Here is a 20,156-nt window from a genome sequence, read left to right on the forward strand (position 1 = left end):
AGGTCCTGATGCTAGCCCGGAGCGAGAGCGGCGAGGTGACTGGTGGCCCTCTCATTTCCACAGCTCTCCACCTTAGCCTCCAGATACCATAAATCACATTCTCTTTCTGTGTGTGTGCGTCCTCCATGAAATGTCCTCTGATAACATGTTGCTGGATGTGTCATCAGGATGTGTGTGTGTGTGCGTGTGTGTGTGTGTGCGTGCGCCCATTCTGTCTGACTTTAGGCTGCATGAGTCAGTCTCCTCTGTGTTCAAGTGTATAACTGTGATTCAGACGCAGTCGGTCTGAAGGACGAAACCGAGGAGAAGTGGGGAGTGAAATGAAGACAACTCCTGCTCTTGTCATTTTTTTTAAATGTTTTTTTTTTTTAGCTGAATGCTTCATAAATGTGCTTTATGAATAAAATAGACTTGATTAAACAAATTAGCCAATTAGGCCAATCTGATAAGACAATATCTAACTGACCACTGCTGTAGCGTGCCTGTCTAGTCCTCTAACTGACACCTTTCCGATTCACACTCGTCTCTTTTAATGCGTTTTCGTCTTGCTTTATTTTCCTTTAAAAATATCCTTGCATTAACTCCAGTTTTCTAAGTACTTGCATTGCCATGTAAATCAGAGGTTCCACATTTAGGTGCTGTAATCCTCCCCGGGAGACGTAACACAAGTACAAGGAGTTCAGAAAAATAACTGCTGCACAACATCATTTTCCATTTACAATATTGCATTTGGAGTAAAATGAAATGCAAAACGAGCAGACACACACCTCTCTCAAATTACATAAATTATTCCAATCTGGTGGAGCAGGGTCTAATTTGATAGCCTCAACTGTGTGTGTCACTATGCATAAAATATGAGCGGCCCTCTGCTAAAATCTAAAACCAAATAAACAAACAACAACAAAAAAAAGACAGGAACAGTCTGGGCTGGCTGGCTATTTTTAATGTGCAATGCTTTGCCCTGACTTGTCTTTACTCTGTGACTCCCAGCAGGCAGCAAAGCACTTCTCAAGAACTTTCTCCAATCCAATTTTTCACCTCTCGCCTGGGTAAAGTTATTATACTCTGGTGTCTGCCTGGTCCTTGCGTAACCGTGTAACTAATGGGGACCGTCTTACTATGTGTGCGACGGGTGTGTGTGTGTGTGTGTGTGTGTGTGTGTGTGTGTGTTGTTAGTAGCTTTCATTGGGCACGTGAAGAGTTGGATAGATAGATAGGCCTCGGTGGTGCCTGGTTCAGCACAGTTGAGAGAGGGATTAAGAGGCAGGGTGCCTTCATAAACCACTTTCTTTTTCACAGTTTGAAATATGGTCTTCACACTGAAGCACTCAGCGGCTAGTCCCTTTAAGTGGCGACTTGACTTTATGGCGCTAAACAGACACTGGGCGAACTGTTGTTGCTGTGTTCTTGGTGAAGCGGGTGCTTAAAGCTGAACCAAATAGCTCTTTATTTGGGATGACGCATGGTGAACGTCCAGGGCTCTTAATGCTAATAACATGCTAATCTGTCAGCGCTACTGGGAACACACAAATCCACCCCCACTGAAAGAAACACAATAAGTCAGTGCTTTGAACCAACTCCTTCTGGACCCTGACAAACAGTTTGCAATGGTCTCTCCGTCACAGCTGGTTTAAGAACCAACTGTAGTCAACATTCATTTTCATCTAAATTCAATGTAGAGCAGCTCAGATTAGCTCACTTGAGGAGTTCGGTCAAGGGAAGCGCTCGCTTTTTAAATTCATGCAGACTGGCCTCATTTGGGGTTAAGGATGTCCCACTCTGAGACACTCTGATCTTCCTTTGCAGCTTTCCATCCCACATGACTTCTCGTTCCATTTAGATTTGTTTGTTCACATTTAAAAACTACACACGTGGCAGAGCAGATACTTGCATGAAGAATTTTGTCTAAAATTCAATAAAACAGCTCAAATATGCCTCCCACACTCTATTACCTAGATCAGGGGTCTTCAACGTTTTTCAGGTCAAGGACCCCCACACTGATGGAGAGATTAAGTAGGGACCCCCCACCTACCTACTACATGTGTTTTATGTTAAACTCCCAGTGCTTATAACATACAATATACATTTTGCATTCAATATAAAGGTATTCAGATAATACACAGGTGCAACTGCAGTAAACATAAACACACCTGACATGAACATATCTATATATACCGTGCACTTCTCTTCTGCTAATATTGCATGCGTGCTTCTGGGATTTCACCTGGTGACTGAATAGACTCTCGTCAATTGCAGGGAACCTGACAGAGTCAGCGTGTAATATGCGGCCTCATGATTGGCTCAGCAGTGATGGGGCGGGGCCTACTGTGTACAGGAAGCTTAGATTGACAGGTCTAGTGTGGCGCTCTGTGTGAAAAGGTGCATTGTTGAGACAATGAGTGAAATGCTGATTGAAAGATAACGTCTTCTGCCTCCATTTATCCCTTTACTGAAATATGTTGGATTCACACTTTTTTTTTTTTACTTTTTTTTTTTTTTTTAAATACAGAAAAATGTCTAATCAACCAAAGGTTTTGCAACGCCCCCTGCAGTACCTCCGCGGACCCCTGTTGAAGGCCTATGATCTTCTAGATTATTAAATGTGACACAGCTGAGATGTGGTGAGGTTTGCCCAGCGGATAAAGATAAAAGAGGATAGTAATGACAACAAAGTGTAAATTAGCATCTGTGCAAGTATGAACAGTTTCAACAGTTTTGGGTATTTCACATGGGGGTTTTATGTATTTGGTTTTTTTTTTCTAACTGGTTTGAAGTGGCTGGGACTCAGAAACGAACATGATGTTGCACACGTCAGTTTGAATTAAACTCTTATAATAGTGGGATAAAAAACCCACGCAGGCTTGATTAAAGGAGGGATTTCATGCTAGCCGCTGCTCATCTTTAGCTACAAGGCCGTCTCACTGCTTTGTGATTCACAGCCTGGACAGAACAGGCATGCCAACATTTAGAGGATTTTAGCACAACAGTCAATAGCAGAGCTCATGCTCAAGCAACTTCTGCTGAGACTTGACCCAAATTCATCCCCTGTGACGGCAAAAAAACTTCCTCACACGGCCGTTATCTCGTAAAGTGCTTATCTTGCTCGATCTCGCTTCCTCCCTTTATCCGTGGTCTTCCACCACTTTGCCTTGAGCGGGTTTATCTGTAAAGGTGTCAGCGAGGTTTGGATTATTACAGGTTAATTGAGACTTTACTGCATCGTCTCGAGGAAGGATGCAGCAGCAGGAGTGGATGTTATGATATCAGCGTCAGCAGAAGGGGATTAATGTCAGTTGTGATGTTTTGTGTTTTTTTCCCTTCTGCCTTTCTCGTGACTCCCAACTTGATGTTTGTCGTGTGGGTGTCGCCTGGAAAATGAGAGGTGACACATCTCGCGCAAATCCGTAAACAAAGTACACCAGGTAACGTTCGAGAGCGTTTATCTACAAATAGGGGGACGCGCACGAGAAAGATATTTTGATTCTTCAGAGGAAAGCAGGACAAGAACACGGTTATGGATAAAACCCAAGCACACCAACAATTGGGATAGCGTGGAAGAAAAGTGATGAAATGAGAGCAGCTTAAACCAGCCAATCCTCTCCCCTCTTCAGCTTCATCATGTCCCAGATTTAACAAAGAGCTGTTTAGGGTTCGCCCCAATTAACAAGTAGGCAATTGAGCAGCGACAGAGGAAATTCTCATCAAGAACACGCAGTCAAGAACGGCAAACAGCTGTCAGCGGTTCGTACCCTCCAGCTCTGCTTTCCATAATTGAGTCAGTAATGTTGCTCTTTTCATCATAATACCATCACTCTTAATCTGTCTTCCACCACAGAGGAAACTATGCCGCGTGCGTCGGCGCCGTCCAACCATTTGATCACACTGCACAATTAGAGCAAAAAACATCTGTGAAGTCATCAGCCGCTTGTAGAACAAGGACTGAATGCCAAAAACTGTGAGGGAAAATTTGAGTGAGATGAATTTGCATCGCAGCCATTCAGCTGAGTGTGATCTGTCAGGATAGTCATCCCAGCTGCGGTGCTCCCAAAGCAATTTATTCCATGCCACACTATAACAAATGACACCACTGGAACCGTTGGAATGGAAAGAGAGAAATGGGCTTGCAAATAGTTCTAGTTTTATCTCCATTATAGCTTAATATTGCAATGTCACTGATGTGGAACACACACAGACACACTAACAGCAGCCTGCCCGTGGACCGGTAACGTGCACACACTCACATTTGCCAGCCCAAGGTTTCGACTATAACCACATAATTAATGGTGTGTTAAATTGAAGACGTTAAAATGGCCAACAGTTGTAAAGAGGGCCACCAGGGACAAAGAGGATATGGGTTTTCCACGAACACACATATTATTATACATCAACATGCACTCGGAAGGTTGAAAACAAATACTACCGTCACCGCCTCTTTTTGATTAGCATGTAATCTGGCTTCTTCAGTGTACTTTTTAAAAAGCAATCTCACACTGAAAAAGCAGATTTCAAATAAAAGTGGTGCCAAACAAACCTTCTTTTGACTAATTGCTATGCTGCAATTTAGGGTGGGTCGTTTCTGTGGTTAGGTTAGAAGCTATATATGTAGGCAGCGCTATCTTTAGAGTGACAGTTGTCTTGAGAGCAGGATGCACCGAGCACCATGTTTCTTGGCAGCCTAACCCCCAGAGGTCATCCGCCAGCGCTCAGCTCTCTTCTCAGCATGCTAGAACTGATTTGCATCATGCATTCCCACGTCTCCTTTTGACAAGCCAGTTTTCATTACCTGCAGGCTCTTCAGCATCTTGTTGTGTACGTAAAGGTTTCCGTGGTAACACTGCACCGGGATGAGGGCAGGAGATGAAAAAAAAATGGAGATCTCAGGTCTCTAGGGTCACGCTCATAATTGGCCCAGTGAGAGGTCGAACCGCCGCCCACCCCCATCGTCTCTCGCTACCTCTCTCCACTTTCCCGTCTGCATCCCCCCATCCCCAAATCTACAGCAACACTGGCACCGCTGATAAATCAGATAGTGATCAATAATTCAAACATTTTCCAACCTGTGATCCCAGCAGGGGGAGAAAAGGGGGCAGAGGATGGGTGGAGTAACACAAAATGGGAGAAGGAGATAACGCCTGGCTGTGTTTTCATAAAGGATACATGGTAAATGAACATTCATCATTCATTCCTGGGTATCCAGGTTACACTAAGCACTAAGGTGAGACAATGACAGACGAGTCAACTCCTGCGACTGAATGTAAACTGCTGTTTAATCAACCTTTTTTATTTTTATTGTTTTTTTGGGAGTGCAGCTAAGGTCTGCCGTGACCTGTCAGGATCTGCTCTTCTGCGAATGAGGGTTGTTTGGACATGGCAATCATCACAGTCTGGGTCAAGACCACAATCAGCACTAAACACCGGGGGTCTATTTGACAGCACATGCTCAGCACTCACACACATACACGTGTGCCTAATTGTAGCAACCTGCATGACCTTCAGAAAGAAAAGAAAGCCTGGAGACAAAGTGAGCCAAGGTTAAGACCTTCATTTTTTTTTTTTTTTTTTTAAATCGTCTGAGCTATTGGAGCTTCTGTGTCCCACAATCACACAATGTCAGAACCTTCTGCCCTGTGTCTCCCACACAGCATCTCAGGAAATAAAACAAATAGGCCACCACACGAACTCTCCTTTAACGGACTAGAAAACCAACATTTGCTGCTTTTATATATTTACCTGACACGGGGTCATTTTAGCAGAGTTTTATTGGCTTTACTGATAGTCTGGACAGATTTTAATCACACAGCGCATCAATTTGCCTCAACAAAAGCTCACCGTGAATTCATCTGACTACATGCTAATGGCTAGTGACCAAATCTCCATCAGTTATTGCCCCCTTGAAAATACTAAGCTGCTGAACCATTTTCGCCTGCAGGCTTACCGACAGGGCTGCGAAAACTACCAAAACGGTACCTTGGGAAATTGGACTAATGTGTGGTATTCCAATCTAGGACATGAGTGAAATATTATCAGTCTCCTTGCTCCATTCTCAGTGAAATTTTTCTCACTTTAGTTTATCTTCTCGTGCAATGATGCACTAAGGCCAACGGCCGACCACAGCGATCTCCCTCATCACTGCAATCAACACGCTCCATTGGCTAAAAAGCTGCCATCAAGGTCTGACTCGAGGTAGTGGTGGGGGATGCACTGTGGGGGGAAAAAATAGGTCCTCAGTGCTCACCAATGGCCCGACACACAGCAGACACTCAACCGTTGGCTTGTTGTGTCACGGCATAAGCCGACTCACAATCGGTTATCTGGAACCCAGCGAACACTGAACTTAACAAACAGGCCATGAGCAACAAAATCAGAAAGGGCGAACAACGAAGAAGAAACACAATTATCTAAAATGAGTAAACAGCAGATCATCAGACATGCATGATTCAGAAGAGGCATGGTAGGTCCAGGTATGCTAGCTAACCCTAACTGTCCCGGTTTCGCTTTTTGAATGATGAACACAGACTATTGCCACTTGCTGGTGCGAAAATTTAGTCTAATGCATTGACAGAATGTAAGTGCTAGCTGGCCGTTGACTGTATGTTGGTCCCGACACAGTCTTCAAGCTTTGTTGCCAGTATTTCTTTGACTTCGGCTTGGCGTACCCTGGCCTTTGAGTTTAAAAGCTATAGATCATAAACCAGTGGGAATAGCCTCTTTATTAAAAGTGATAACATTTTAAAAACCTAAGCACAGCTCAGTTTGAATCTACCCCCCTCCGTCCACCCAAAATTGCTGTTTGTATTCAGCGCGCTCACACCCAGTTTATGGGGAGTCTATCTCTGTATAGCTAGCTGTGTCTAACACACACAGACACCACATTTTGTTTCTGCATGGCTAATTCAAATAGGGGTGCTGTCTTAGTCTGCCACCATCTGCGCAAGCCAAAGCAAACAGTAAAAAAAAAAAAAAAAGAGAGAGAAATGAACACATTTGTTCCCACAACGATATGAATCACAGTCCAGAGCGGCTTTATGAAAAGTTAATAGTGGGCCCAGAGAGGCAGAGACAAAGAGAGCGAAAAAGAGAGATAAAAGAGCTGCGACGGTCCACTCTATTCCTGCTGGCCCATCTCTTCCATCAACCTGGCAGAGCCAAGGAAATACAGTTCATTATCATTGATCACACCAGACTCCGGGTTCACACAGGCGCTCTAAAGAAGTTACAAGCATACACTCAACAAAACACCCACCAAGCAAGTTACCCAGAACAGATGTCTGAAGCATCTGGAACCGGTGAAATTGAAATATTCCAGCTCTTGCCGAGTTTTCATATTTCTCTAGTTCGGAAGCTTTGATATATGACGCCTCCTGAGAATTGGAAAGGCACAGGGGGATTGCACGGTAGCAGTAACCCCAACGCTCCCGTCTGCTGGCCTGATGGTACATGGTGTTGGCCATGCAGCTCACTCCAGCTGCAGTAATTATTCTTAATTACAGCTGTGTGATGTGCTAATATCAAAACTATGGTCCAACACCGTATGTGTGTGTGTGTTTGTGTGTGCTCTCCACTGACACCAGTAGGCACCAGCAGACAGAAACGTATGTTGACAGACATGCAGCACTTCATGAATGCTCAACAGGAAATTTGAATGCTCATACAGCAAATGAGTTAAAGCTGGGTGGAAAAAACAAACTAAATCCTGTTATCTGTGGGAGATGACGTGACGTCTGCCAAGGGATAATGCAGCGCCGCTATAAAATAATACTCTTCAGGATAAGTCACTCTGTTTTTCTCCCTAAACTTTCTTGGAAGCACTCCGGTTGAACCCGGCCCTCTTCTCTGAAGCATTTACTACACCGTTAGTTTTCTCTTGCTATGTCATCAAAAGAGCAGAGGAAACGTGGGCAGTGTGATGCAAGACATTATACACATACACACCAACATGGTGCTTGAGGGATGGGCTGTTGGTTTTTAAGGGTGAGGACGAGGTAAATCTTCTACCCTGCCTGTGCATGGCGGAATCACTTTGTCCTGCTCATACGCAAATTAAGTCATTCGCTGTGACAACATGGACATCTTTTTCTTTTTTCCCACCCGTGATCACATATTATCCCTTCCAGCTCCCTCGTTTCTCTCATCTTGTCAGAGGCCAACAAAGCTGCCCAGCACCCACCCCTTATGCAAAACCTGTAATCTTCACCCCAGCACTAGACCTACTAACCTATAACTCATGGTTTAGAATGCGCAGCTGTGAATGTGGGCGTGTCTAAGTGAGAGGCGCGACGCATGAAATAGTACGTGTGTGTGAGGCTGCATCCGTCACTGCTTCGGTTACGGCCCGGCATTTTCAGGGTCAGCGTTCAGCTGTGAGCTCATTAGCCTTGTTCAGTGTGATTGTGTGTGCCCTTCCTGAAAAAAAAAAAAAAAAAAAAACCCACCGTGACCACTGAAGAGGCCTCCGTCATCTATCAGCTACCGTCTGTGAGACCACAATAACCATCAGCTCTATTAGGGACAACGTCCTCGTCGTGGCCGGTCGCTGACATTCGCAATATGTCTAGGCCGCGCGCCGCGTCTGACCATTGGACGCTCTTTTACGTCGGGTCAGCTTTAGGTCAGCACCTCGAACGAACAACCCGTTGAGACAAAAATGAGCTTTGCCTGCGTCTCAGAGTACAAACAAATCATTACACAGACAGGGCTTCCTGCCAGCGCTCCCTATTCTCTGGGGCTGATCGGGGCTCTGACAACCATCCAACCCCACTGTCTGGAACAGTTAGGCTGCAAAGGGAAGAGGGAACAGAGGCGTTTCGATCGATACAGGCTCATTATCTGTTGCCTTCTGTCCCAGAGAGATGAATCCCACCGCTTGGCCATGTTGATGAGGAAAGAGCACCACAATTCAATTAGGGGATGGCCGAGATGCCAAAAGAGGTTTGATCAAAGCACTCTGCCTGACTAATTAGCACACACAGCGGTTCACAAGGGCTATTTTTACATCTGAGGAGCGGAGTATGTTGTTTTGTTAATGGTAGTTTTACCCTGTAATGGACTGGGAATAACCTGGCTCATTGTCAATGCATAGGTTTCCGCCAGGGGAGAGTGGAGATCCCCTGGAGCCGCTCAACGCACACGCGCACATGTATATTCATGTGAAATGCACACATATAGCGCGCGTGTGCACAAATCCGGTGACCTTTCGAAAGGTCACGCGGGGTTTAATGCAACCCCTCTTCGCAGGGTTAAACTCATCAATGTGCAGGTGTGTGTGTGTGTTCCTGAGTGTGTGTTGCTCCAGACAGGAAGCGTCAGGTCATCCAGAAATGGTGCCAGGGGGAAATAAAGCTGTTTCCACAAGTCTTTCGGGACTTTTTTTAAGCAGCCAGTTGACAGCTTTATAAACCCTTTAACAAATGGTCGGCCTCCCTCTCTCTAATGAGGAAAAAAGGGTCTGAAGTCTGCAAAGGAAAAGCAGGTGTGTAGCTCAAGGTGGGTTCGTAGCTCTCTGTATTTGTGCGAGTGTGTCTGCGCGTGTGGCACCGAGGAGATGGAGCCACAGTTTTAATAAGGAAGCCGAGACCATTCTGACATAATCTATAAAGACACAACCGTCTCTATCTAATGTCCGAGTTCCCAGGGGTTCGTCAGGTGTGACACATAAATCCACGCTAGGTCTCTATCCATTTTGAAGATGAAGTGGGGAAAGAACTACAGGAGGCCCGAGGCAGAAGAAAGTAATTCGAATGACAGCAAGAAATAACTTAATCCAGTGTTTGTTTAATGTTTTTCTCATCTGAAAAACCGCAGCAGTGGTTAGATCTAAATGAGAGGCCTCCTGCATTTCTGTAATCCTGGAACAAATCAGCAGCCACAAACCCGTAGAGGGGTGTAGAAACAGTAGCTTGGATGGAAATACAGCATTACAAAATGGTAGGGGGGAGTGTTTTGTTACTTAAACTTGGGCTTAAGTCAACAAATTAGAGCTCACGCTCAGCTGCTACTTCCCAACACATGTTCTCCAATATCATGACTGATTCAGTATATCAGAGCTTTCCCATTTGACGATTTTACTACTGCCGTAGTTGTTAAAAGTAGCATTCACTCGGGGGCCTATTGTGCGAGCGCGCTGGGTTTTAATGCCGTCATAAATAACACTGTCACAGCCTGTCAAGTAAACTCTACTCAGGACTGAGGGGTTGGCTGGGCTGGCTGCGAGTCAATGGGAAGAGCCATGTGAAACCGCACAGCTACCATCAGTGAAATGTCACAGCTCACACTCCAGCAATTAGAAACTGAAACGCTCCAACAGGCTAGAAAACCTCGGGATCCGCTGCTTTTTTATCTTCTTTTGTTTGGATCAACACTTCTCGACATACAGCTGGCTCGAGGAAAACAAATGTCAGGTTATTTCTATGATTTAGTTCAGCAGCATCCATATGAATCTGAAAGACAGACATCTGTTTCGATCCTGGTGTATGATGGTGACTATATTTGGAGACAGGACAGGGCTGAGGAGAGTGAATCAGTTGCCTTCTTCTCTCCAGGAGTTACTTTCAAACACCACTCCTTCAAACACGAAATTTACCAATCCAGAGTTAGGACTTTCATCCAAACTAAATTCAGTAATTGCCAACACAAGCAATGAGAGGAGAAATGGAAAATATGAAAACATGGAGACTTGTGAGAGAGTTAAACAACTTTTAGGACGCACTGATTGACATTTCCTCTTTCAACGCGTGAACATTCACCTACAACAGAAGTCGGGCTGCTGCCCAGTTATAACATTCAACTCATTCTTAAAAAACAAAACAGAAAAAAAAACTGCTGCCTTGCCTTGCGTTGTTAAAGTTGTTGATAAAGTAGTGATGCGTCAACTCACCAACTGTAAAGTGCAAATAAAGATGAGAGTGCATCGCCCGCTGCAGCAGCCCATTGTGTCAGCGGTGAAAACGCGGTGACTGTGTCTGAGAGAGAGGGATAGAGAGAAAAAAAGGGACTTGGAAAACGAGAAGCTCTCAGCGTGCCGACCAAACTCAGTCTTGATCCGAGCACCGGTGTCCCATTCTCCTCTCCTGCTTTGGCGTCTCTCTGGTGAGCTTCCAAAAAACGCAGCTCCACGGTCTCCGTGGCCGGTTTGGATCTGTTGGTTCGCCTCTGCGCTCCAGCCGGCCGGTCGCACTGGAGGTGACTGGCTGGGAGGGTGGTTGCGAGCCGGTGTGTAAAGAGGAGGAGGAGGGAGGAGGAATGGGTGGGAGGTGGTCGCAGTGGTGGTGGTGGTGGTGGTGGATTCAGGCTGAGGTGGGGCTGACTGAGGGCGTCAACTGGTTTCTGGAAGCCGCCCGAGGTGTGTGACAGTCGAGAAATTGCGCGCAGCTCAGCTCAGAAATGTTTAGACAGAGGCAGATTTAATTTATTGCCACGGTTAAGGAATACATTTCTATTAAGCCAATTTAAAAGGAACGAACCAATTAGATTTACGGATAAGGCGATTAGGCCAATTTGTGCAGATATTTGAGAGGTGATGTTTAAGGTTCGTTAGCGCGTTTGTTAGAAATTAGAGTTAACGTCTCACCCAGTGGTTTAGACTAATGACACTCGCGTGCTCGGCTCATAAAGGTAAGGAGGGACACCGCGCTGAATTACCTCGATTACTGCTGCTGCGGCTGATGGGGAAGTGGCGCCATCTTGTGGCTATTTGATGACACGCAGTCTCAGGTTAGGAGAACCCACATGGGGCCTATGTTCAGGGGTCAAAATGGAAGCTAAATTTAACTCTGGTATAATTTTACAAGTTGTAAGTACAGTTTGCAAATGTAATAATACATAGTTTAAAGGTGCAATAGAGTGTCTAAAATAATAATTAAAGTTATTACGGTTGCCTAGAAACTCCTGTAAGAGACGCCCTTTTACACACAACTGTTTCACCTTCCTCTCCAAATCAAATAGCCTTTCCTCTCTCTCTCCATACACAACCTTTGCTTGTTTGGACCTATATTTGCCTCCTGGGTAGTCACTGGCTGGAATGATTTATAAGAGAAAATATCTTAAAAGCAACTCATTCGCCCTCCTCCATCCTCCTTCTTTCTTTCTCCTCCTCCTCCTCCTTTCTGTCTCTCTGAGTGGTCCCACCTCTTCCCTTGGCAGCTTGATAAATCTTTTACGTGTCTGACGGCCGAGCGAGGGAACACTTCACATCTCATTTCATCACACACTCCTCCGCTGGCTCTTCCCCTTTTAAAGTAGAGAGAGCCCTGGCTGCTCTCTTGCTCTCTCCTACGCCGCCCTGCCCACCTGCGTCCAGCTGGCCCGGGAGCTCCACCCCCTCCCACAGGGGCCAAAAATAACATTTTTTTTATTTTATTTTACGGATGCAGGAGAACACGCACGAAGTGAGCATTTTTACTTTAAAAAGAGAGCCTGTCCAGTTATAACACATCATGCTGCATCATAATCTGGTACAGTTAAGAGGCGCATCCTGCCCAGTATTATTCCACATACACTTCAGTTTGCATTCAATATGACTGGTTCAACAATTCATATTGAGTTCCATTAAAATCTATGTTTATTTATCGCGATTGAGTGACTTGAAATGTAGTTTTTCCAAATATATTTATCTTTTTTAACTGAAAGTTTGCACCGCTTTTCTCTCTGTGCTCCAGATTCCACCCACAGTCCAAACACATGCATGTTAGGAGTGAGACTGAACGTATGTGTTTGCCCTGTTTACCGCACTGCCAGCTGAGCTAAGCTTTAGCCCCCTTCCACGGGGAGAAGTGCTTAAATATAATCCGTGGATCTTTAGAAGTGTTTTAGTCTTGGACACATTTCATTAATAAAGTTACTACACGTGGGTTCCAACAGAGCCTGGGCCGCACATGTGTTAAACTCACCTCATATTGGTATAAACTGGGTTGTGTGTAGTCAAGTGGCATGAACCGTTTTATCTGCAGATGCCGTGTCTTACCGTGACACATCAAGCCAGTATGGGCGAGGGCTACTAGTAGAACACATTAGTGACCGTCCTGCATGCAGCTCACTTGTTCACAGCTGAATTTCTTATGAGAACATGGTTCCTGAATGTGTGCCATAAGGATACGTGTGTGGGGGTGGGTGGGGGTGGGGTGCGGTGGGGGCTTCTTGGTTGAGGGTAAGAAGTGAACCTAAAAGAGAAAGAGCCATGTATGAAAGAGCCAAGGATGAAATAAGGTCGCTGTTACAGTTCGATTCGAAGGCTAGATGGAGGTTTTGCTCGTGTTCTCATTTTGCCCTTTTTGCCCGACACCTCCTGATCTACTCTCTCTCTCTCTCTCTCTGTGTGGTGTGTCCGGAGCACTTCTTTCATGACAAGTGAGGCCCTCCGGGGCTGCTGTTCTCAACAAAGACACTAATGTGAAGTGACAGGACAGCCAGTGGTGTGCTGCTCTGAGGGGACCTGCATTGTGGAGGAGACCCGAGAGTCTAGCTCATAGTGGACAACAATAGAAAGGAGACCTCAAAAGGACAAGGCCTTTCTCTCTTTGAGAGTAGCTGAGGCTGTCACTTCTTTCTTTCTTTCTTTCTTTCTTTCTTTCTTTCTTTCTTTCTTTCTCTATCTGACACATTTTGGCGCTTGAACCCACTCTTGAAGATCTCATGCAGACGCACACTCAGCAGAAGTCCGGTTTCACTGTCATCAAACATTCGTTCTTACTTAAAACGGCCCGAATCACTCGATTTGGCCAAACTGTAACAGTGGTTTGCTCATTCTAAAGGCGTATAAATGATGCTGTGGCTCAGTCTGAAATACTGCGTGTCACCAGGGGAACTGCTGTCGGTAATGCCTATGACACAAGATACTTTGCATCGGTGCAGCTGTAATCTACCATAGCAAATAATAACATCCCAACCTAACCAATCATAAGCAAAATGAGGCGCTCCCTTCAGCACCATAGGACATTCATCAACACAAACTACCCAGCACAAACGCAGCTGCAAACTGCAGCCACCCCTGCCTTTCATACAAGCGTGTGGATGCTGCCTTTATTTAGGCCCATGCTCATAAAACTTTCACGCTATACACGTGCCCTTGAAAGCAGAGTCTCATCTGATTTTCTTGCGTCTGTTTTGCCACGAAGAACACTCCAGAGCCGATGAAGAATAAATACGGAGACTATTATGAGGAGCGCGTCAATAATTTATACCGGGATTATGCTTTGGAGGAGAAATACTGGTCGCCTGAATCAGTTTTGAGGAGCTGCGGTTATTCTAAGGGCGACCGCTTGGGGGCACTCTCTGTGAGGTCTGGTTTAATTGAATGGTTGTCATCACAGGTGCGTCAAGACGAGCAGAAACAGGAAAAATATAGGAAGTAGTGTAACGTTCCTTCAATATAAGAGCATTCTCATTTGACCCCTATTTAATACAAACTATTCACCAGGATTTCTGTTTGGTGTTCGTCACGAGACACACGAGGTAATAAGTAAATTTGCCTCAAATAAACTGGATGAAAAAAGTCTGTGTCTGAACTAGATGAGCAAGTGGATTGGGGCAGGCATCACAAGGCTGATAATGTCTGCCCTTTTTATTGCAACATCTTTCCTGACCCACATCCACATTATGTTAATCTGAGAGAAGTGATGACATCTAGTTTGTGCAAAACACAATTTTCATGAAGGGAACTAGAAAAAAAAGGGTGAGCACACAACAACAACAAAAAAATCTGCAAACAATGAGAGTTCTATATCAACTATTTACCGAATAAAAAAAATCCATAACTCTGCCATAATATTACATGCTATTACCCCGAAAATCTGACAACTTTATGGTCTGATATGTGGACTAGTTGGTCGGAAAGATATGTAAATAATACTGTGCTGTTTAAGATTTACTGAAATAAACACATTCAGCACAAAATGTAGTGAAACATAGCGGACGTTTGGTTCTTATTTATTATTGCTGCTGTGCAGATTGTTGATGCAATGAAACAAACGTGTTTGTGTGTTAAGCGTGTGTTGCAAAATGCAAAATACCATCTTCATGAAAATGCTTTTCTTCATTTTGCTGTTGTGGTTATTATTTTTTTTCTACTTTCTGTTAATGAGGTCTATTTTTGTTTAGCCCTTTATTTATTATCCTGTTTTTTGGGGCCAAACATGAATAAATTTAAATTTGCCTTTTTTTTCCGATCATGTCTTATTTTGAAAGCTTTTACCGGAAAAACGAGCGTGTCATTCTGTCCGCCTTCACAAGAGATTCAGTCACATGGTGCTGCCTAACCGAGAGCTGATGGAGCCAGATGAAAAAGGCAGGAGGCGAGCCCCTCCGGTTGCGCGTCAGCATCCCCTCAAATAGGAATCCGCTTCTGTCACTCCTGCCCTGCGCGCCGAGACGCGGACGACCGCCACCCCGAAACGACACTTTCGAGGCAAATTTCATTTGGCATGCATCCCTATTTTCATGTGATGCCAGGGAAGAAGAGCGCGGCGAGGCTGTGAGGAGGCTGGAGCGTTGCGAAGAATGATAGTGAGGATCAAGGCGCGCTGTCCCAGGAGAACTCATCTGAAGAGCTGGCCCTGAGAGATCCGGGATGCTCCTCTAACACACCCGGGGCGAGTGAGTATGATGCACCTTACCTCTCATCTCTTTCATTTTTTTTTTTTTTTCTGTTCCACTTTGGCTCCACCTGGGCAGTTTTGGACAGTCCAGAATGCTTGCCCCCCCCCCCCCCCCCCCCCCCATTTGTCGCCTCTGCATTACGCTCGATCCCACCTGTCTGATCAATCATTCATAGCCTTCTGATGCAGGTTGGGCGAAAGTTGTTCATTTGGATGCGGTGCACTTTCAGCCCGAACACACCTAATAATGCGTGCGCGCACCAAGGCTTAAAGGAACATGCTCGACCTCCGAGTCACCCACCGAAACGCACTGCGTGGCATTAAAGTTTTGATTAGAGTGAACATGTGTTGCACAGTGCCGGCCAGTGTTAGTGCAGAGCCTAATTAATAAAGCCCTTGTAAGGGCCTCTCCTATCACAGGCGCTCATCATTAATCCTCTGATGGCCTGGAGGGCGTGGGTTGCTGTACGTGATGATAAGCGAGAGGGACCGCGCAGTCTTACTTACACACTCCAGGGTTGATTAATTATGGACTCAGAGCTGGGGAACCCGCTGACTTTCAGGTGCACAGCATCAGTTGCGGACATGTCGGCGGCTTCAAGGATCAATTTTACATTTATTTTTTTCCCCCAATCACTTGTGACATTGGTGATGTTGTCATTTATCAGCTCAGATTATTGCTTTACATTTACGCTGTCCACCATGGAATGAGGTGATTGCTAAGCGACGTGGAAAAGAGCATTAATACAACTGCATATCTGGCCCAACCTGAAATTATTTTCTCACCTGGAATACGCCACAGAGTGAAATCCTTGATGTGCTGCTAACTGTGTGGGTGTGGGCAGAACTTCCACGGCAGGCTCGGTGCATGTAGATGAATGAAATCCACTTACTATGCAGCAAAGGTTCCCATCTCCCGTGCGCACGCATGGGTGTGTGTGCGTGTGTGTGTATTTCACCTCATTACACTCATTGTGTTGACTTAAGCAGGAGGGTCACCCCTGAGGCCCGTTCTCCTGCCTTATTGAGGAGTGATGCCCTGAATTACACCGCACTTGCTCTGATTACAGAAGAGGGAGAGGCACTCCAGCCTGCGCGTCAACTTCGCGAGTCTTATTTCGACGGTAGCACCACGGATGAATGTGATGCGTAGTCAACCGGTACGAAGCTGTGCCCTCACTCGCTACACGTGTATTTCATTGAGGGGCGCTTAACTCTCGGATGCTACAGATTTGTGGTTGAGCTGTGGCTCCGGTTCGAATCCTGGGGCAGTTACGTTTGCAGCCTGCCCACGCGCACAGGTGCGTACAGGAGCTCCTCTATTCTTGGTTGGTCGACAAACTTACACACACACAAAAGAAAAAACTTTCACTTTACATCCTGCGCGCTGCATTTCTCCCAAGGCGTCCTCAATATTCTCCCGGTGTATGTATTAAACATCAACCATGTTGAACTGCGAACGCTGGGCCGAGCACTTTAAGGCAGAGTCAGCCTTCTGTCGAGGGTGACAGAACAGTCAGATGGCCCCCACAGGGCAGAGAACAATTCCTGCTGCTGATGCACCCAAGGCGACAGGACTGGAGCGCTCCTTCCTCCTCCCTCCCCTCCTCCTCCTCCCCTCCCTCTCTCATCCACCCTCCATCCCATCATCCCTTCCCACCTTCATCTCAGAGAAATGAAAAACATGTTCTCCCCGGTTCGCTTGCACACCTGCACAGCGCCTGTGCTCTTTCTGTCTCCCCGTCGCCTCTTCCGCAGGCACGCATGCACACATGAAGCATATGCGCCCCCTTTCATGAATGCACGTGCAGACATGTGCCTAAGGAATAATATTTATGAGTGGCTGTTTAGGTCATAAATCAAAGCTGCTCTCAAACACAACATCACAGTAGCATACCAGCTAATATCCGCTGTTATAGTTTGTTGTACTAATCCTCCTAGCAGGTACTGTTCTCTACGTGGATTCACACTGTATTCGCTTAGCTACGCCCCTCTTCTCACATTAAGTTAAATTTGACCAGGAGTGTTTAAAATTAAATTGTATCTTTTAACTCTGAAGTCATAGCTGTGATGTTGTATTGGATAGCAGGGCAAGATGGAAAGCGTGTTTCAAGCATTCTGGCACCTTTATGTCTAGAAATAGAAAGGAAGAAAAACACTTGTCACTGTAAACAAATATAACAAAACATTGTAAATTTAAACAGATTTCATTCGTTGCAGCTCACTGTATAGGTGTGCCTCTTAAAATGGCAACCGAGTCTACGCAGGCTCTTGTCAGATGCACATGCAGTTCAGCTCTTTCAGTGATTTTGCAGAATGTTAATAACCATTGTGATATTTCTGCTTGGAGTTTCTTAGCCTTGTCTGAGAATAACATCAGCAGACGCAGTCATCCCTTAGCCCGGCCCCAAGGACTTATCAATAAAGAGGCCCGACATTATAGGGTGCAGTGGGCCACTGAGTTAAATAAAAATGGGAGATCTAAGTGTTTATTGCTGCTGTGAAACACTTGTGTGTTATCGCTTCTTTATGCCTGGACTGAATGTGGCAAAGTTGGCTCTATATTCCAAAATAAATATGTGAGTTTTCTAAAGTTTACTTCTTCTGCCTCAGGTCACATACTTCTTCACCTCTACACAGCCTCTCACATCAGGGCTGCATATCTTCTCTTACCCTTAAGAGTGCCTTATGGCAATGTCAACACACTCAGACTGAAACCAATGCAAACGTTAGAGGTGGTGCAAAGGAACTAGTGTTTCTGCTACAGCCTGAGACCAGCCACAGTTGACACACTGACTCATTCATGTTGCAGGTTCACCTAAGTCCCTGCATGTAGTTGTTGCTTGCGTTCTAGCAATGTACAGCCGACGCTGTCATAGATCTTTTATGCAATAAAAACCAGGCAAGTAACACTGTAAGACAAAATGACATAGAGTTTACCATATGGTTAAGAGTTGTAGTGCAAAACAAAACAGTGTGACATATCTAAGAGAAATATACCTGAGTTACACTGAAATCTAAGTGGCATTGCATTTTCACTACAGACATGAAAACACTGAAAAAGTGACAAAGGCATTTGTAAATAATCAGACAATTGAATTTTAAGTCGGCCTGAAATACTCAATATGATTTAATTAAATATTTCTTGTTGCTCTACATTGCTAGAAGCTACAAAACAGTACGTAACCACAGGCTTTTTCTAAAGAAACCGAGAATTAAAATCGATTCTCTGTTTAAAGAAAACAACCTTCTTTTGTCAAATAAACCCTCCCTTAAACACCTTTTCTCACCACAGTCATTTTTTTCCCTCTCACACACAGTCATTACTTCATATTCACAATTCTCACGAAACACAATTAGTCTTTCCCACACGCTGCTGTATCTCTACATCGACTTTTACCAGACATACTTCTCGTCATAGGGATTCTTTGTCATGCTAACGGCATACACTACACAGTGAGAGCGTCTGATGGTGTGTCTGATGTGAGTGAGAATTATAGTGTTTAGGTAGAGCTAATACAGCAGTTATTGAGGGGTTTGAAAATACCAGTCATTGTCTGTGGCCTTTGGTTGTTTGTAAAAGGTCGAAAAGTGTGACCTGAGCCGTACAGGTCACAGCTTAATGGTCCATGAAGCCTTAAAGCGTGCATGCGCACACGCATGTGTGTACGCCAGCTGTGTGCATGGAAGCTCAGGGATTGGCGGGGGGGTTGAGTGTAGATTGGCCAGCCAGCCAGATGTGCCCTAGCTTGGACATGAGTGCAGGGCTTCAAACTGGCCTGCCAGCCAACATTAGTGCCATGGATCTGTGACCAAAGTGCTGCTGGCACCAAAACTCACTGTTTGCATAAAATGCTCTCAATTATTAATTTCATCGTGTACAACGTTTTTTAGGCCAAGGACCCCCAAACTGGTGGAGAGATTAAGTAGGGATGTCCTATAGGGATGTATGTGTTCTATATTAAATTTGTGCAAATTGTAAATATACATTATCATTATCATTCAAGCAATACACAAGTTCAAATACTCTTTTTTTTTTTTAATTTCTATTATTATATTATTATATAGTAGAAGAAGCTGTTAGCTTGTCTTCTGCTAATATTGCAGTGCGCTCCTGCGATTTCACCTGGGGACTGAATAGGCTCTCAGCCAATTGCGGGGAACCTGACAGAATTACCGTGTAATGTGCTGCCTCGTGATTGGCTCTGCAGTGATAGGGGCAGGGCTTACTGTGTACAGTATGTGTGTTGGATTCATGTTAATGTGTATTTAGAGAAAATTTGAGAATTTGTGGCGAAAAAAAAAAAATATATATATATATATATACATATATATAATCAACCAAAGATTTTGCGACCCCCCTGCAGTACATCGGCGGACCCCTTAGGGGTCACGGACCCCCTGTTGAAGACTATGGTGTAGGGCAATAAGAGGCATAAGGGATGGATCGACGATTAGGAACAGAGGAAAGGTGCAGCTCTCTGGTGATTTTTCAGATCCTCTTAGATGCATGACAGTTTGTTTATTTCTTAATTCATTTTCCACATGTCCCGACTTTTCAATCCGTGC

General features: G+C 45.0%; 2 protein-coding genes across 5 annotated transcripts in view; one reads left to right on the plus strand and one right to left on the minus strand.

Annotated features, from left to right (window-relative positions):
* nkain4 (sodium/potassium transporting ATPase interacting 4) overlaps positions 1 to 11,225 on the minus strand; it is a 42,448-nt gene extending 31,223 nt beyond the window's left edge. For both annotated transcript variants that reach the window (XM_047611504.1, XM_047611495.1), the window contains exon 1: positions 10,874 to 11,225. In XM_047611504.1, the coding sequence (XP_047467460.1) occupies positions 10,874 to 10,927 (54 nt within the window). In that variant the 5' untranslated portion in view covers positions 10,928 to 11,225. The remainder of the gene's footprint in view (positions 1 to 10,873) is intronic.
* A 3,629-nt stretch (positions 11,226 to 14,854) lies between these two features.
* Positions 14,855 to 20,156, plus strand: part of LOC125022358 (cell wall protein IFF6) — a 38,380-nt gene continuing 33,078 nt past the window's right edge. For 2 of the 3 annotated variants that reach the window (XR_007114431.1, XM_047608981.1), the window contains exon 1: positions 14,857 to 15,585. The gene's annotated coding sequence lies outside the window, so the exon portion shown is untranslated. Of the gene's footprint in view, positions 15,586 to 20,156 lie in introns of all 3 variants that reach the window. The other variant, XM_047608993.1, reaches the window with a different exon arrangement.

This window comes from Mugil cephalus, chromosome 1, assembly GCF_022458985.1.
Source record: "Mugil cephalus isolate CIBA_MC_2020 chromosome 1, CIBA_Mcephalus_1.1, whole genome shotgun sequence".
NCBI classification, from domain to species: domain Eukaryota; kingdom Metazoa; phylum Chordata; class Actinopteri; order Mugiliformes; family Mugilidae; genus Mugil; species Mugil cephalus.